The 18,807-nt window shown below is 35.2% G+C and overlaps 2 protein-coding genes across 2 annotated transcripts; one reads left to right on the forward strand and one right to left on the reverse strand.

The window, feature by feature from the left end:
- Positions 1-1,877: 1,877 nt before the first annotated feature.
- her1 (hairy-related 1) lies at positions 1,878-3,577 on the reverse strand. Its single transcript, XM_073839559.1, has 4 exons — positions 3,536-3,577; positions 3,282-3,377; positions 3,064-3,157; positions 1,878-2,638 (listed from the first exon to the last, which is right to left on the reverse strand). The coding sequence occupies exons 1-4, from the start codon at positions 3,575-3,577 to the stop codon at positions 1,878-1,880; spliced, it is 993 nt and encodes a 330-aa protein (XP_073695660.1).
- A 12,426-nt stretch (positions 3,578-16,003) lies between these two features.
- On the forward strand, positions 16,004-16,866 carry her7 (hairy and enhancer of split related-7). Its single transcript, XM_073839449.1, has 3 exons — positions 16,004-16,048; positions 16,159-16,254; positions 16,366-16,866. Exons 1-3 carry the CDS (start codon positions 16,004-16,006, stop codon positions 16,864-16,866), a joined length of 642 nt encoding a protein of 213 aa, XP_073695550.1.
- Positions 16,867-18,807: the final 1,941 nt, after the last annotated feature.

Below are 18,807 nucleotides of genomic sequence, written 5' to 3' on the forward strand. Positions count from 1 at the left end.
GAAAAATATGTATTGTAATTGAAATCTATTGACACAAATAGATAAAGTGCTATAAAAGAAACACTTAACAGTGTATTTCAGATGTTTTCTTTCCACTAGTCTGAAAAAACACTTTATGAAAAACCAAAAAGCTCAAAATCTCAAACTTGACAGGTGCAAGAAAAAACAGCGTTTTTGCCTGCAGTGTCTCACCTTGAAGTATAATAGTTACTGAGATATAAAAGGCTATGTGTCATCACTACAAATGTTTTCTGCAGATAAATGTGTTGGTCAGCGGAGCTGGGTAGTAACTGATTACATGTAATCTAAAATACATAATCAGATTCCAAAAATTAAGCGCTTGCAATTAGAATAAATTACATTTTAAAAAACTTTTTTTCTTAACCACATATTTTAGTAATAATATGACTAAATATAATATAATATTTTGTGCAATCCTGTTTGATATAGGACATTGCTTCACTATGGAAATGGTACTTTAAAATCTTTTAGCGGTCTCCTCCCCATTAGTGGGTGGAGTCAGGTGTCTTATTACAAAATGTATTTCAGCGTTTAAGAACACCCAGTGGCTGTTTGTGGTATAACATCCTATATAAAATCTCACAGGAACCTCAATTTTCTTTATATCAACTTCAGATTTGAAACATAACTTTTTTAGACATGAGGCTTTAATTTTATATACATTTTGAATTTAAAAATATTTTGAAAAAAATGTATTTAATATAAAATAAATGGTACAGTGCATTTTTACAGTAACTGTAAACAACTCGATGTTTTAATATTTCGAAATGCCTCCACTTCTGCAGATTGTTTTCCTAAAAAAGAGTCTTTATGACCTCTTGAAATTCAAGAGAGACTATTAAGTGCACTATCTTTTGCCTTATATTTTCTTAAAATCTTGAATGACATAAATTTTGTCCATGAAAATGTCCGTAACTGGAGGTATATTATAACATTTTGAAATAACTGCTTTCTATTTGAATGTATTTAAAAATATAATTGATTGCTTTGATCAAAGCTAAATTTCCATTATTACTCTCCATTTTTCAGAAATCATTCTAATATGCTGATTTGCAGCTCAGTTAGCATCAATATTATTAGTAATAAATAAAATTAATATTCCTATCAGTCTTGAAAACAATTTTTGCTGCTTAATGTATATTTTTTATTTCAGGATTATTTGATGAATAATAAATAGCATTTAAAAGCAAATAGAAACATTTTGTAACTTTATAAATGTTTTACTGCCATTTAAATCAATTTAATGCATCCTTGTTGAATAAAAGTATTAATTGATAAAATCCTACTTAGAATAATAGTGTATTACAGCTTCCACAAAAATATTAAGCAGCAAAAATGTTTTCAACATTGCTTAAAAAAAAAATCAGCCTTTCCATCACAGGAATAAATTACCTTTCAAAACATACTAAAATAGAAAAGTTGTTTTAAATTGTAATAATATTTCACAACTGTATTTTTTATGAAATATATGTCAGCAGATTTTTTTTTTTTTTTCAAATAATATGAAAAGATAGATAGACAGTATAAGAATATCAAAATTATATAGATTTATTTCGTGAATAAAAAATGTACAAAATAATTTACAACGTACAATAGGGACAAAATAAATATATTTACACAATTTGTATACAATGAAGAATTTTAGATAGGAAAGTAGTATGCAGAACAACAAAGGAATGTGATGGCAGGAATCAAGTTGCTGCAAAGACTGCAGAACACATAAATGAGTCACATGTGATCATCACAGAGTTTCTAATGTTTCTCACTTGCTTCCATTTCTTTGTCATGTGAAGCCCAGCCTCTTTCACAAGCCAGGAAGATATTGCTCTCAGTCAATTAAGTGGTTTGAGTTTTGCTCACCAGGGCCTCCACACAGTCTGTGACTGGTTCTGGAACAGAGCTCGTCTCAGAGTCCGGGGTTGACAAGAAGGTACCGAGCCAGCGGGTCTCACTGGAGTGGGGGAGCCCACAGAGACCTGAAGATGAGGTCCTGAGACTACAGGCACTGCAGAGGTTGAAAGGCTGAGAGAGGATGATGACGATGACGAAGATGAAGAGTCACTGGAGAGTGGAGAGATGGTGGGAGGAAAAGGGAAATGGCAGGGGACAGAGAGATACGTGGGAGAGCTGGAGAATGGAGGAGAGCTGCTTGAGTAACAAGGGGAAGGTGGAGGAGAGATGGAGTATGGAGGGGAGAGGTACGGATGCGCCATGGCCTGTCCTGTGGGATGGAGCATGAAAGACTGAGGATACAAACTACTGGTGTAAGAAAATGGCTCTGCGTTGGCTCTCATGGATGTCAACTCTGCGTTCGGGATCCATGCATGGTGGGCAGCCTGGCTGGAAACTCTACTCTGGGAAAGAGTACTGCTGTAGGAGTCAAGGTGGTGACACAGGCCTTGGACGAAGCTGTCTCGCTGGGAAGGCTCCACACATTCGACGAAGCTGGCCAGGCGGGATATGCATTCTTTAAAACCAGCGTTGTAGATAGGATTGGCGGGCATCTGTGTCTGGAGATTGATGGGCTCTGGGACTGAAGCGATGGGAATGTGGGGTCTCCTCAAGAGCAGAGTCGGAGCTTTAGCATCATGCGGATCAGAGTCTTTGTTAGAGTCGCCTAGAAGTGGAGATGAGTTTAAGGAGAGCAGAGGCAAGGAGGTAAAGGTGGAAGAAAAGTGTTCATTCAAATTAAAGTTTAAGAAGAGAATCAAGAAATTGAGAAAAGTTGAGAATTTAAGCAGGGTTAGAGGAGGAGGATTTTAAGAGAAAACAAGAAAGTTAGCCAAAATGAGAAGTTAAAGAATGAGGTAAATTTTGGGTTAGATTGAGCAATTGAGGAGAATAAAAACAGGAGAGAAGAGATACAGAGACAAAATCTATTAGAATCATCAAACTCAGAGGCATCATGTGGAACTCAAATCAATCTGCAACGCTATATTTAAAGCTTTACACAAATATAAGGCCAGAAATATAATTTTTATATAACAATATGCGTAAAAGCACAGTCTTTTACAATTATTTCAGTATAGACTGAAAGCTTACCTTGACTATCTCTCACAGCTGTAGCTTTTGTCCGAATGTATTCAACAGTTAATTCCAGAATTTCAGCCTTCTCCAGTTTGGGGTTTTGAAGTCGCTGTAAAAGTGAATGTAAATGGATTAAGTTGCTGAAAGTTTTCATTATGTTTTAAAAAAAACATGTTTACCTCAAAAAAAAAAAAAAATGAAGAGCTGGATTGAAACTGGGTTTTATTTCTTACCGAGTCCAGAGTGTTATCCAAGAGTAGCGTTCGAAGCTCATCTAAACGCTGGTTAATCCGATCTCTCCGTTTTTTCTCTATAACCGGTTTCAAGATCTAGACGGAACACGTTGTATATTTAATTTACATTTAAAATGCAAACTCTACAACTTTACTTAAAACTTAAAATCCCCATGATGTTATATAAATGCCCATTAAGAAAGAAACAAGCCCATCACATGAGAGAATCAACGCATTTCTGTTAGGCTACTCACTCTTTTTGTTGGTCGTCGACTTGCCATTTTTGGAGTAACCATGGTCCGTTCAAGTATGGATACTCTTCAAATATGGAAAAAAAACGTATATTCCCGTTGGTCTGTGTTTCTAGAGGAAGTTCTTCTACTGTGGTGAAGGTCCTCGCAAACTCTTGTATTTATTGGGGATGCTGGCTTGTCATTGGTGATGAGGTGTCAATGACGTTGCTAACCGTATGGTCATATCCCCCTTATGGCTTTCTTCTGCTCTCAATTGTCCTTTTAATATATTCAAAGATAAGAAACTATAAATCAATTAAGTTAACAGTAAGCACAAATTTTGTTTTAGCGAACTAATTAAAATGTCACAGCACTATAACTCGTCTTAGCTATATTAAGCTTTATATGTGGATACTGATTGAAAATTAAATATTAGTATGGAAAATTAAACCTGCATATTTTTTTATAGTTTGGTTAGAATAACCAGTAATGAAGCAATAGAACGCTTATGATTTTATAGACTAGTTTGTTCGTTTTATTGCGCCAATAAGTCAATACAAAGCCATTCAGTGTATTTTAAACGCAAACTTCTTGACACTCAATTCACCAACACACTCCTCCAGTTCACAGTTCACGACCTCTAACCACAAGCAGACCTAGGCTACTTTGTCATTTTCTAGCAATTCTGAGTTGCACAAGTTCAAAAAATGATGTTTCCTTATTCCTAAAAGCCCGTGTATTGCACAAATGCACAAATGTAATACTAGTTTTTTGACTACATTTTGTTCAGAGTACATGAGAGATAGCTCACATTGCTCTCTGATTAATTTCTCTTTGTTTTGTTTTCCCCATATTTTCGTAGAACCAAAAGCCCTGTCTAAGTGCTATTGGAAACTTCAGCTTTTTCTCGTGGGAACAGAATATTATGGCACGTCAAATGTGTAAAAACGAACACACTCACACTAACACCGCCAGACTAAACCTCAAACCTCTCGGAGGCGCTTAGAATTTCATTAGATGCTCAACGACTTTCGTGCATTGCCTTCGCACCTGAAGCAGTCAGTCGATGTAATCGATGCATTGCAGAAACGAATAAACACCAAATAAACATAGCTGACTGGGTTGAACTTGAAATGCGTCTGCTCATGTAATCTTTATAGTCTACTTTACATGCATATATTAAATAATTTGTACAACTTTAATATGGTGGTGAACCAATCTGTGCGTTCTTTCCGAGTTTTTGCTTTTCTACAGTGAGTGTGCTTACTTTAAACAAAAGGAGATAATTCATAATTACAAAGTCTTTTGGAAAGCAAAGCATGTTGCAAAACCCAATTTGGTTGCCTAGTTCTTAGCATGCTTACCAAAGAACAACAACGTCAGGTGGATAAAATGTCGGTCATATTATAGAATAAGGAATGTCACTTTTACCTATACTAAATTATTGAATTGCCCATGTGGTGCTTCACTTTTTGACCCCCACATGGGCATCATGCCTCATGGCCAACCTTAAGAAAAATCCCGTGGGAAAGCTTAATGTTTGGTCAAGCGGAGTGGTGGCATACACACCCTCGCTTATAATTCCATTAGTATTATGATTCCGTTGACACCTCTGTTTATGAATTTGGCGTGAAGTCTGCTATGGACAAAAGGTCACAAGCAGCCACAGCATGCGCGAGCAAGAGGTCACGACAAGGCTTGCAATGCACTTATCAAAATCTAATACAACAATCATAGGGCTATATTTTGCGATTTGAGTGACTCAAACTCAGCATTGCTTTGTTTTCATCGTTTTCATCACCTTTTAATAAGGTTTCAGAATAGGCTAACATTTCAAGGTCCAAGACGGAGAACCCTTATAAGTGACTTAGCCTATATATAACATTCTCAGGCAGGTCGCCTCAATAGTTCATTTTACGGAAATCGGGCTATTAAGTGGCTTTATATGTTATAGCCTATGCAAAATGTCGCACTATTTTAGAATCATTTCACCTTTTTCCATGCGAAATGATTAAGAAACCATTGCCTAAGCATTCGTACTGTCTGATGGTCGTAGTCAAATGTAAAACTTAGCGCGCGCTCACCTGCTGGACTATTACTGAACAACAGAGCAAACGGGCACGTGGAAACTTTTGGCACCTGAGCGCCTGTTGCACGGAGGTGTGAATTAGCCACGCTTTCGAGCATGGTGTGAGCACGTGTCCTCGGAATAGACATGCTGTTTCTTCGAAAAGTCTGGAACTATAGCCCATGACAGAGAGAATATAGAATAAAATGGGCCAAGCTGCGGCAAACTCTGTTTTTAAGTTTTTGAATTTTGAATTTTCTTTTTTTCATGCACCTGTTTAGTTTTTTATAACTTGTTTTTTCAGACTAGTGGAAAGAAAATCCAAAATACACTGTTAAGTCTTTCTTTTTTATCCCTTTATCTATTTGTGTCAATAGATTTCAATTAGGCCTACAATACAGCAGATTTTAAAGGACTTTTTTTTTTTCCAAAATAAGTTTTCTCTTAGACTGAGCCATAAATCTATACTTCAGTAGCACTTACACACACCAAACTTTACATTTTTATTCCTGTCTATACCCTAAAGGTTTTTACATAGGGATATGCTTGATTTTATACAGTATTTTATTCCCCCTAAAATTGTGTATATATCCTATATTTATGTTTTCTGTTCGAAGTTTTTGGTTAGACTCTAATGTCAAAAAAAAATTAACAAGAATTTTGAAACTGACTTCATCCAGTGTTTAGATTGTTGTACTAGAAATGCATATTTCATTAAATAATGTCTCATTTGCATATTTAAACCTAACATTTTAGAAAACTTGTAATACAAAAAAAATGTTTGCAATTTTCAATGTAATCAATCAACTGAGTAAGTAAGGTGATAACTATTAATAACTTTTGTTACCCTATTCACCTGCATTGTCTTACCTTCAGTACATCAGGGAACAGGCAGCTCCAAGTATTTAACTAAGTCGAAATTTTGCCAGCATGTCCAGGACTTTGTCCCACCAAAAAAATAGTGTGAAATTGCTGCTAAACCTGAAAATTAGAGATTTGTGAATTTTAAATTTGGTAAGACAGGGATTCAGAAATATCAATTCTCAAACAATAATATGTGCTTTTTAAACAATAACAAACAGCCAATATCCAAAAGTAATATTCAAGCTAATAACCAACTGAGAACTGGACACTAAAGTGTTATCTTATTATTCTTAATATTCTCATTAACTCAAAGTATTTAAAGTGAGAAGGGTAGTGTGCATTTTAAGGTTAGACTTTAAATGTTTCTGTTAAATCCACTATAGACCGTATTAAGTTCAATTACATAAGATGTAACTGTAATTAAATTACCTTAAAAATCCCTTACTTTACTTTTTCAAGGGAAAGTCATTGAATTACAGTAACTGATTCAAAGTACAGCAAAAACAGTAAAATCACTTATGATTTTATGGACTAGTTTGTTCCTTTTAGTGCGCCAGTATGTCAGTACAGCCATTTCAGTGTATTTTAAACACAAACTTTTTGACACTTCTCTAACAACTCAATTGTTCACAAAAGCTTGTGTATTAATTTAATTTGGTGTAATGCAGTCTATGCTGAAATGTAATACTACTTTTTTAACTACATTTTGTTAATTTCTTTTTTGGCATCATTACTCCAGTCACATGATCCTTCAGAAATGATTCATGTATTAAAAATACATGAAAAAACATGTATTCTTATTATGTTGAAAACAGCTGAGTAGAATGTTTTCAGGTTGCTTTGATGAATAGAAAGTTCAAAAGAACAGCATTTCTTTTTCATCACTTCTGATCAATTTAAAGCATCCTTGCTAAATAAAAGTAATACAAAAAATTATACTGACTATATAAATTGTACTCACTTAAGCTTTTAAATGATATAGTGTATAATGTTACAAAAGCATATTTCATATATATGCTGATCTTTGGATCTTTCTATTCATCAAAGAATCCTGGAAAGAAAAATGTACTCAATTGATAATAATCAAAAATGTTTCTTGAGCAGCAAATCAGAATATTAGAATGATTTCTGAAGGACTGTGACACTGAAGACTGGTGTGATGATGCTGAAATTTAGCTTTGATCACAGGATCAAATTACATTTCAAAGCATATAATTATATGACTTTTTTTTCACAATTTTACTGTTTTAGATCTACTTTGCATCAAATAAATGCAGGCTTATTAACAGACACTTGCATCCATTAATCATCTTGAGGTCTAAATGCTAACATCTTTATAAATATGGCAGTGTTTTTCCACTAGGGGGCCTCAGTAAACTTCTAATTCTTCTGCAAGATGGCTTACAGTTTTTTACAATCGTTTTTGCACTAATAACAGAACCGTAATGTCATTTTTCAAAACTCTAGACACATAATTCACAACCAATGATCAAAATGCACATTTTTCAAAACACTTAACACATTTTTCAAATGCTTGGATACAATACATATAAGCCAAAGATAATTTGTTCATTGAACTTAAATCACCTGTTCAAAATGACACAACTTAACATCAAAGTATTACTATTTCAAAATGCAACTCACACATTACATCTGAGATGAGTGTGCATTCATTTCATTACAAAGATTGAACTATCAGTTGATACATCTGCTTAAAATGATAAGTAACTGTTACATTACCCTTGAAGCATAGCTTTTATGGAAAATAGTGCATGTTTCAGGATAGATCATTTGACACCAGTTACCACAGAATATGACCCAGATGGACCACACTACACTCTCAGAAAAAACGGTACAAAACTATACCTTTTAGGGTACAAGTAGCTTTCACTTTGGTGTTACCAAGGGTACCATTTTTTGGGTACATAATTGTACAATAAGGACCCACTGTGTACCTTTATATGTTTTGTTGCCCAGGAACAAAATTGTACCTCTGCAGTACTTTTTTTTTTTTTTTTACCATGTATCTATAGATGTCATATTTCATTCTTTATCAGATATGGTTTCTATGGCCCCATGTACCTCTTTTACAGAACACATTTTCATATTCAACATTACTGAATGCAAGATGTCATTTTTATGTTATTGCTTTTGTGGTTTTAATGAGTTAATGGCTACCCTGGTAAAAAAAAAAAAAGAATGTATAAAGGACGTTGGTACACAAATTAGCCCTGCTGAAAAAAAAACATCCAAAACCAGCCCAGGCTGTTTGGCTGTTTTTAGCTGGTCATAGCTGGTCAGCAGACTGGTTTTAGAGGGGTATTGGCCACTTTTCTGTCTGGTCAGGCTGGGAAACCACCAGCTAAAACCAGCTAAGACCAGCCAAACTAGCCTGTAAACTGTATTCTGTACCCTGCTGAAAAAAAAAAAACAGCTAAAACTTTGAATCTAAATTTTTCCTTTAGAAACCCCTATGTTGAGATTTATTTTATCAGTAAATTCCACATTACAGTATTTCAATGATACCACTGTGTCTGTACTGTTCTTAGTCTAAAGAAAAAAAAAATGAAACCTGAATCACATATTTTGTACAACTATATTTAATGATTTTACTAGCAAAAACCCATTGAAACTATGGGTAACTTGTGTATGGGTGATCTAAAGTAATGTTCCTAAAATATTTCATAATAAATTCATTTTTTGAAACAATGCTTCTGCTAATGCAAGGCTTCTTTAAAGATATGAATGCAATATGCAAAGTTTTAAACACTGGACAGCCTGTGTTACAAATAATGACTGTTTTGAGTTTTGTATCTAGAGTTTTGAAAAATTACATTAAGGTTCAGTTATTAGTGCAAAAACGATTGTAAAAAACTGTAAAACAAGTGGTTTTGGGCCTTAACTCTAGTCATCATATTATGTTTATGAATCAGTGATGGGAAACATTCCAGGTCCATTTTGCTCTAAAGAAGTACTGATTTATTTAATATTATATGTCCATATGAACAGGTAAAAAGGTATGTCTTTCATTTTCCACATATATGACCTACTTAATAAAAAATAATGGACAATATAAAATAAAATAGGCAGTAAAAATCTTTCAATATGTGATGGAGCCAATTGAATGCCTCAAAACCATTTATTTCCATCAGCATTATTTGGATGACATGTCCCACTAAAAGTGGGTGTTGATAATCTTTTCCCCTGACAAAATCAATGGAATGGCAATTTTGCATTCACTGAATGTAAGTCATGAAAATTATGAAAATAAATCTAGGAATTATTGGATTGTTAGATTTCAAATCAGCAGGGTCAAAATTAACTACGTACAGTCAAACCAAAATGCATTTAAAGACCTTCAACATTTCTCATATTATCACAGTTTACACTCTTAAAAATAAAGGTGCTTCACAATGCCATAGAAGAACCTTTTTAGTCTAAATGGTTCCATAAAGAACCTCAAACATCTGAAGAACCTTTCTGTTTCATAAAAGTTTCTTTGTGACACAAGAAGGTTCTTCAGATTATAAAAAGGTAACAAATAAAAAAAAGCCTTTGACTGAATGGTTCTTTGTGGAACTAAAAATGGTTCTTCTATGGCATCCTAAAGAACCTTTTAAGGCACCTTTTTTTCAATAGTGTAATTTAGAAAATGCATGGTAATAAAATATGACAAGAACTCAGTGAAACCATATCAGAACAAATTCATCTTGATAATGTCAACCAAAAAATGAACGGTTAACCAAAAATTAACTGTTAGTACGACAATATTTACACAATTATCAATACTTTGTTGACCAATTACCAAGCAATGCTTAATTTAGTTCAGTCTGTGGTGTAAAAAGGTTGCATGAGCAATTACAGAAAAAACACTTGAGCAAAACATGGCCAGGTCAAAGTGTCTGAATACTTTTTGGTCCCAAATTTTTATCGGTTTTACTGGTAGTCCAGTGTATGAAGAATTTTGGGGTATAATATGTCACAGTTTACTTTATTTTGCTATCCTCACTTACAGAAATGAACTAGTGTCCTTCACCTACTAGTAAAAAATATAAAAAATTATATCTGGTGTCTCAATAGTTTCTTTAAATAAAAATTGTTGTAAACACCTGATTAGTGTTCTGCAGAGCCATTGTGTTATAAAGAAAACTATTTAATGTTAGATTATCCTTTATTAACAATATTAGGATATTATTTTCAAATTTTATTCATTATATTCATTCATCTGCCTGGTCTTATCATCTTATGTTTTTTATTACTGACCTGGGGAACTGGCAAAAATGACAATGCTTTAACAACAATTATGACTGCATATTGATGTAAATAAATACATACAACACAAAACAGTTGTAACAGAGGCCAAGTTCCAGTGAAAGTCCTTCATGATGTCTTCACAGTCCATTATTGTGGGTGTATTTTGGTGAAACGGATTGGCAGTTTTCTGTGTAAAAGAACTTACAGTATGAAAACATCCCAAAACAACCCCAAAGCACACAAGTCGTTCTACAGGAGAAGTAAATGTTTTAAAATAGTCGAATCAAAATCCAGACCATTAATTGAATTGAAATGTTGTGGAAGGACTTGAAACAAGCAATTCATAAGAGGGAACCTTGTCTACTTTCAGTATGTGTGAAAATCTGTTTTTGTTCATTTATGTGGAAATGTAAGAAATTCTAAAGAGTTCACAAACTTTCAAGCAGCACTATATGTATGTGTATGAGATGCATGTATTGCATTCTTTGGAAACAAAGTAACAAAGGAAGAAAGTACATATTTTGGAATGGTCAAGTCCTGGACTTTAATCCAATTTAAATGTTGTAGATGGAAGGATCTTAAGCAAGTGGGTCATATAAGAAAACTCAAACTGTCTATTTTCAGGATATGTGAGAAAATCTGATGCTATTTTGGGTCATATTTAGGCAGAAATACAGACAATTATAAAGAGTTCACAAACTTTCAAGCAGAACTGTATGCAGATGTATATGTATTTTAATTCATTTATTTATTTTATTGCATGTGTGCAGTAATTTGAGGCACGGTTTACTGAGAGTGTTATATTGCAATTCCCGTGGGAAACTGTAGCCAGTTCGTTTACAAGTGAAAGAGCACACGTCCTTCTCTGCGTGAAGCTGTTCTTATTATGGTTCTGTTGAAACACCTTGTTAACACCAGAAGTGTGTCGATGAACCCGTGTCTGGACAAACGACCACTTGACTGGATGCCTTCGCCCCCTGCTGGTCCTTATTGCTTTGTAGCTGAAAAATAGGCCTAGTGTTTACTGCATAGCTGTCTGATGAAAGATCAAGTTATACTCAAGATTAAGAATGTTACTATATTCTATAAGAGTGGTCACTTGGAGAGCGTGAACTTGCCTTGCTTGCAGCTTTGACTATAATGAAATGACTCTGCTTTTGGGTGGGTTGTCAAACTTTGATTTAATTTCATTGGGTTTCGTTAAATTCTAATGTTGACGTTTTTAAATGTTGCAACATATAACACCAACGCCTTTGCTTCAGAAAGACAATATCAAACTTTACTGCGATGAGATTTCACAAAACATATGTTCATCAAGGTTCATCAGGCTTTATTTGCATATGATTCCATGAAGAACATTTTACATCTATGGTACCTTTCCATTGCACCACAGGCTCTTTGTTTTTTAGATGTAAAATGTTCTTCATAGCAACTGTTCACTGAAAAGTTCTTTGCCGAACCCAAAGTGGTTTCAAAATAAATGCGTTTATTTTTAAGAGACCTGCTTTAAATATTTAAAACCTGACACTAGCCAACAGGTATTTGGAAGAGTGTTATGATGGGAACCAGCTATTAAGCACGCTCTCCCAGTAACACGGACCGCAGACACCTCAGCTCATGTTGTTTTTGTTCGTATTTATGCAAAAATATAGAACATTCTAAAGAGTTCACAAACTTTCAAGCAGCACTATATGTATGTGTATGAGATGCATGTATTGCATTCCCTGGGGGAAAAAAAACTAACTTTTAACATAAATTATTTTAAGTAAAAAATTAATTGTATTGTCTGTGTGCTCGGTCATTTGAGGCACGTTTACTGAGAGTGTGTGTAGAAAGGTTGCATGAGCAATTAAAGAAAAAAAAACTTGAGCAAAACAAGTGTCTGAATAATTTTTCGTCCCAAATTTTTATCAATTTTATTGGTAGTCCAGTGTATGAAGAATTTTTGGGTATAAAATGTGACAGTTTTAATGGTGCTATCCTCACTTACAGAAATTAACTATAGTCTCCTGCACCCACTAGTAAACAATTATAAAATATAATTTCGTTAAATGATATATGTTGACGTTTTTAAATATTGCAACATATAACACTAACGCCTTTGCTTCAGAAAGACAATATCGAGCTTCACTACGATGAGATTTCACAAAACGTATGTTCATCAAGGTTTATCAGGCTTTATTTGCATATGATTCCATGATGGTACCTTTCCACTGGACAAAAGGCTCTTTGTTTTTTAGATGTAAAATGTTCTTCTTAACAACTGTTCACTGAAAAGTTCTTTACCGAACCCAAAGTGGTTTTCAAAACCAATGCGTTTGTTTTTAAGAGACCTGCTTTAATTTTTTTGTACGCTTGTGTAAATATTTAAAACCTGACACTAGCCAACAGGTATTTGGAGGAGTGTTATGATGGGAACCAGCTATTAAGCACGCTCTCCCAGTAACACGGACCGCAGACACCTCAGCTCTTTTTATTACCTGTCAAAATTTGTACATTTTAGCTGAGCACAGACCAGGTTCCCAGTTCCCACGCTTCCAATGAACACGAGAGCTCAATGCAGTGTGCCTTCACATATAGCCGTCATTTTCATCACTTCGGTGGTGTTTGCGAGTAACCATTTATAGTTTGTTGTCCACAAGGTCACTGAGGTAATGTTTTTGATATTGTGTACACAACCTACAGAAGTTTTACGGATGATATTCTTTCCCTTAAGACTGTCTGTAACTGTCGAAGAGTTTTTTTTTCTGCACTTATTTCCACTCAGCAACACTGATTTGACCTAATTTGCATACACAAGCCAAAGATTAAAGGAAATGCCACGCGTATCCCTAGTTGAAGTGTGAGGGTTGATGTTGAATGACAAAGACGCAGGCGAGACGAGACGGTACCTTTAGGGATATTAACATAGGTATGGTTCTGCATAACTCATTTTAATAAACTAACAACTACAGATCAGATTAAAAACAAATAACTACAGTGCGCAATGATTAATCTAATAAGTAGCCTAAACTATTTTTAAAAAGCCAGGCAAATTTCACTAGATTTCGTTTTTAGTAATTTCGGTGGTGCGGCTTTACTAAAGCGTTACTATTAGTGGATACTCTTCCTGCCAAGAAAAATTATCATCAAATATTCCAAAGATATGTGCAGTGACGTAGCTATCACTTAATTAGTGAATAGTGAACTGTAACTCTGACACACTTTCTCTTTAGGGATGTCGCACAAAGGGCATCCAAAGGCCATGCGATTGCGTAAATATTGAAAATTCGCCCATAACCAACAGGCAATCATTTCCAAAGTGCTACGATGGGAACAAGCCACTAGCCACGCTCTCCCAGTAACACGAACAGCTTATACCTCACCTAGTAACACGGACCGACACCTCACTCCTTTTTTATTACCTGTCAAAATGTATACATTATCAACAGACACAGAGAAGGTTCCCACGCTACTCTTCAATAAGCATTAAGTGCATGGGAAAATGCAACCTGCGTTCACATATAGTCTCTATTTTCATCACTTCCATAGTGTTGGCATACCGTCGCAGAATGCAGATTAAGTTCATTTTGTTATGATCACAGTTTGGTAAATGTCTTTATGTTTTCTCCTTTTACTTTTCCGTTTACGCTTTTTTAAAAGCGTATCCATAGAAGTTATATCAGTAATAGCAAGGTCATACAGTGACATGGACAGAGAGTTTTTTTTTTTTCTCTTGCTAGTTTTGTCTGTGGGAACGTGAAGTTCTGCTAGACACGTGCTGTCTTTGCATTTGGCGTTAACCAAATCTTGGCGCATTTTTTTTTTTTTTTTGAGATATGTCTTTAGAAAATGAATGAACAAGAGTCTATTTGCATAGTAATTTCAGTGCCATGAATAAGCACGAAACCCTATTGCTTGCTTTTCACATGGGCGCGCTTTCATATGCACGCGTGGAAACTGTCCGCACAGGCGCGCATTGTTCACAGGTGTGAAGTTGCCACGCGGCACGCGTCCTTCTGAATTATAAAGAGGTGTGAGCACACGTTACCTTGCGGCCCCCGATGGTTCACACTCAGGTGATATAACTTTGAGCCTTTTTTGAGCTAAACACATTAATTATTATTTGGAAAAAAAGTGCAGTCACAAGACTGAATCAAGACATGCGGTTGATTTATTATTACGCATAGCCTAATGCGCTAACACTTTTCTTCTTTTGGGGCACATATATCATTATATCAATGCATTTTTAACGAACAATTGCGATTTTAAATTCAGTATTAAACTTGATTAACATTAACAATACAAACTGAATTGGATTCAGCCTCAGTCTTATATACCAATGCATTATAGTTCCACTTCTCTACATGGCCAAAATAATTATCTATTCACAAAAAAGCATATAAAATAAAGTGACTGTAACGCGAGCTTTGATTTGTGTTGAGGTTTTGTTTGAAGCTGATTTAAAGTTGTAGCACATGTACGCGTAATGGAACTTTCAAAAATGTAAAATATGCCAAATAAAATTCGAAACCACGCCGATGAACAGTTAGACGCGCATATACTGCAACACTTAAAATAAGACTTTGGAAAGTTAAAGTTCGCTTTTCTTTTTGTTATTCTAATTGCATGTCTGGCTAGACGCGTGTGCTATTCATATGCGCGTTTACTGTCAGGGTGACACTTGATTTCTCATGCACACACGTGCCTGCGGAAGTCTAGGTGTCAGAGAGCGTGGACCATCAGTCCTTTTGATCAAAGGCTGGCCTGAATGTCTTAAACCAATTCGATGCATATTATATATTAGCTAAGTACAGTTAACTGCACACACGTAATAGGAAAAAATAACTATTTATAATAAATATGTAAACCAATACACTCATTACGCGATCATGGTTAATGCCCTAACGAAAATTAGGCATGGTTTTATTTTAGTAAATGTGTAAAGTGCATTTGTATAACCATAGTTTTATGTTCAAACTATGGTTAGTGTAGTAAAACCATGGTTAATTTGTGGTTACCATGGTTTAACTATGGTAACCATGTTTTTTTGTATATATATTCAGTGTTTTGTTTTGAGCTGGGAACAAGGTGTGCATGAGAACACTGCTCCTCAGTGATTGGTCAGTGACGGCGAGAGGGCGTGGCTTGCCTCCATGCGTCTGTACGCCTATAAATACGTGCGCTCAGCTGCAGACTTGCATCTCACATTTGACTGTACCTTGAAGAGAGATCTTGCCCAGCATACCGAATAGAAGAGAACATTGGGTCTTTACTGGATTATATCATCTCTGATATAAACTACTGTTTGGAGTAGCCCTGCAATGAAAATCCTCGGAGAGACTGAGACCATTAAAATGGACAGAAAGGTAAATGTTTATATCTGTGCATTCTAACAAACTAGGCAGACTGTCATGTGTAACCTGTTATACTATAGCCTGACTCAACCACTCACATTCATCTTTTATGTTTCCCGTAGATGTTAAAACCTCAAGTTGAAAGACGAAGAAGAGAAAGGATGAATCGGAGTCTGGAGAACCTGAGAACTTTGCTTCTGCAAGGCCCTGAGCACAATGTAAGAAAAACATACTTTTCATCTCTTTAACACAGTGTCATCTTTGAATGAACATGTTCTCAACTTAGAACGTGTTTGCACTGTCTGAACTCGCCTCTCTTATTTTTACAGAGTCCTTCTCAAAGGAGAATAGAGAAAGCAGAGATCCTGGAATACACCGTCCTGTTTTTGCAAAACTCCGTCGCTCAGGCCAAGAAATCACAAGATGTAGAACAAGGAGAAAAGCGCCAGTTAATGGACGGCTTTTCGTCGTGTCTTCAGAAAGCGGCCCGTTACCTGTCAGATGCAGGTAAAGCCCGTGGACTGGAGGGTTCGGTAACCGATACGCTTTGTCAACGTCTGACCCAGTCCTGTGTGTCGACCACCATCCGGCTGCCTGTCAGAATCCAGAACTTCTCCAGAAGGCCTATTCCAGAGTCAAACACACAGCATCATCTCCAGCAGAGCTCTGTTTGCAAACAAGGACTTCCATCATCTTGCAGAAACGTTGTGTCACATGCTAACAGGACTGTATTCAGAAGCACAGACGCCAACGCACTGCATTCGACAGCAAGACCGACCTCTCAACACCAGACGCCCGTCAGCCAGACAGTCTGGAGGCCTTGGCCTTGAAAGAACTTAAAGACAATTACAGAGACTTAAAATATCGAGCTTGTGTAATAACTAGACATGCTTCATCTCTTTTAAATTATATGATGAGAGACATGTTTATTTCCAAAAAATAATGTTCTGTACTGATTTTATCATCACTTTGGAAATGTAAAATGTAAATAGTGTATAAATGATGCAATATATTTTTTACACAGATGTTTTCTTTTTTTTTTTTCTTTTTTTTTTTTGCATGATCTGTACTGGGTGTATGATCATTTGTAATACATAGTTGATGTATGTATTTATCTATTTTGCACATTAATTTATTCATGACATTCCCTTTTTTATAGTTGTATATTTGGGGGATTGAAACAAATACATTCCATCATTAAAATTTAAAAATGAAACCTTGCTACGTGTTTATCTATTCATTGTTTTAAACTATATATTAGTTGTTGATTTCATGAAAATTTAAGATCTAAGATTTAAGATCGCTTTCAGCACGCGTCGAACATTTACATTCGACTTTGATCATCAAACTCTTTGAAATGCGCGCGACCAAATGTGACGCGCATGTGTCAGTCTTTGAGGCGCCGAATAGCCGGCACACTTCCACACGACTTCTGTTCTGACACCTCTGGCTTCCTCTGCTCGTTTGTCTGCTCATGCTAATAAATAAATCGTGCGAAAAGGCGCCACGTGCCATGGAGACATCTGCATAAACACAGATCTGCTAAAACTAACATGCCATATAAAGTGCGAGTAACCAACGACTTTGGTTAACTTCTGACTCTTTAGGCTACATTCTGTCTCATATCACAATGTTTCCAATTGACATAATCAAATTATGTGTTTTAAAAGAAATATACACCAACATAGTTTATAATGAGAGCACTTCTTGTGAGCGCATGTGAAATCTATTATTAAAAATCGAATGTTTAGATACTTTTTTTTCGGTTCTTCCGTTAACTATTTCGCAACTTTAAAATCTGGGGTAATTTTATTCCGGAAAAGTGTGCCAGACATCAGAGAGATGCTAATGATGACAAAAGGGTTTAACGCGTCTTGGCCTTACTTCTGTCTTGCAAGTGTCAAGACCACATGACTCAACGACTGGCACGCGCATTTCCATCCGTTTGAAGCGTGAATTTCTTTACACAATAAACTTTATTGTGGCCAGGGAATGAAGGTCAGATGTCTTTCCCACGCTTCACTCTTTCAGGTCGTTAGTCTTTTATTTAACAATTAGAACCGCTGCTTGTTATAAATGAAAAAATAAATAAAATAAATAAATAAATAAATGGAAGAATAGCAGCGTTTCACAATGTCCAAAACAAGGTTGTTTATTATTTGCTCTTTATATGCAGTGTTGGGAAAGTTATTTTTAAAAGTAATGCATTACAATATTTAGTTACTCCCTAAAAAAGTAACTAATTAAGTTACTTAGTAGTTACTTTTTATGGAAAGTAATGCGTTACGTTACTTTTGCGTTACTTTTTAAATCTGGGAAGGGCTTGCTTGTTTGTTTTTAATATAAAAAGTTCTATTTTTGTCAAATGTAAAAGCCTTTTTACAGCAAAAGCCTCAGGCTTAGAGAACAGTAAATTGACGTCTGTACAGTAGACCGCAGAAGAAAAAATGTCAACTCTTCAGCAATAAAAAAAAGGAAAACAAATGTTAGATTATCTTGAGTCATTTTTGCTTATTAGTATGGATGAATTGGATCATCGAAGTTCGTCAGCAAAGACATCGGTTAATAAAATGGGATTAAATACATAAAGGATATTTGAATTATTTAACATATTTAATTATTGCAGGTTTGCGTTGAATTTCACTGTTTTTATTCATTTTGAGGAATACCGTATCTAATAATTTTTTTGCATGTTAACATTTATTCTAGAACTAAAGTAACATCTTACTCACAATTTTTCTCAACATGGGGACAGGAGAGCTTTTAATCAA

The sequence above is a fragment of the Garra rufa genome, chromosome 5 (assembly GCF_049309525.1).
Source record: "Garra rufa chromosome 5, GarRuf1.0, whole genome shotgun sequence".
Taxonomy (NCBI): Eukaryota; Metazoa; Chordata; class Actinopteri; order Cypriniformes; family Cyprinidae; genus Garra; species Garra rufa.

Coding starts and splice junctions, on each gene's coding strand:
- her1 (XM_073839559.1), bottom strand. CDS start 3,577: ATGGTTACTCCAAAAATGGCAAGTCGACGACCAACAAAAAGA. Junction 3,378..3,535: donor GTCGACGACCAACAAAAAGA/GTGAGTAGCCTA, acceptor TGTTCCGTCTAG/ATCTTGAAACCGGTTATAGA. Junction 3,158..3,281: donor TGGATAACACTCTGGACTCG/GTAAGAAATAAA, acceptor TCACTTTTACAG/CGACTTCAAAACCCCAAACT.
- her7 (XM_073839449.1), top strand. CDS start 16,004: ATGAAAATCCTCGGAGAGACTGAGACCATTAAAATGGACAGAAAG. Junction 16,049..16,158: donor CCATTAAAATGGACAGAAAG/GTAAATGTTTAT, acceptor TGTTTCCCGTAG/ATGTTAAAACCTCAAGTTGA. Junction 16,255..16,365: donor TGCAAGGCCCTGAGCACAAT/GTAAGAAAAACA, acceptor TTATTTTTACAG/AGTCCTTCTCAAAGGAGAAT.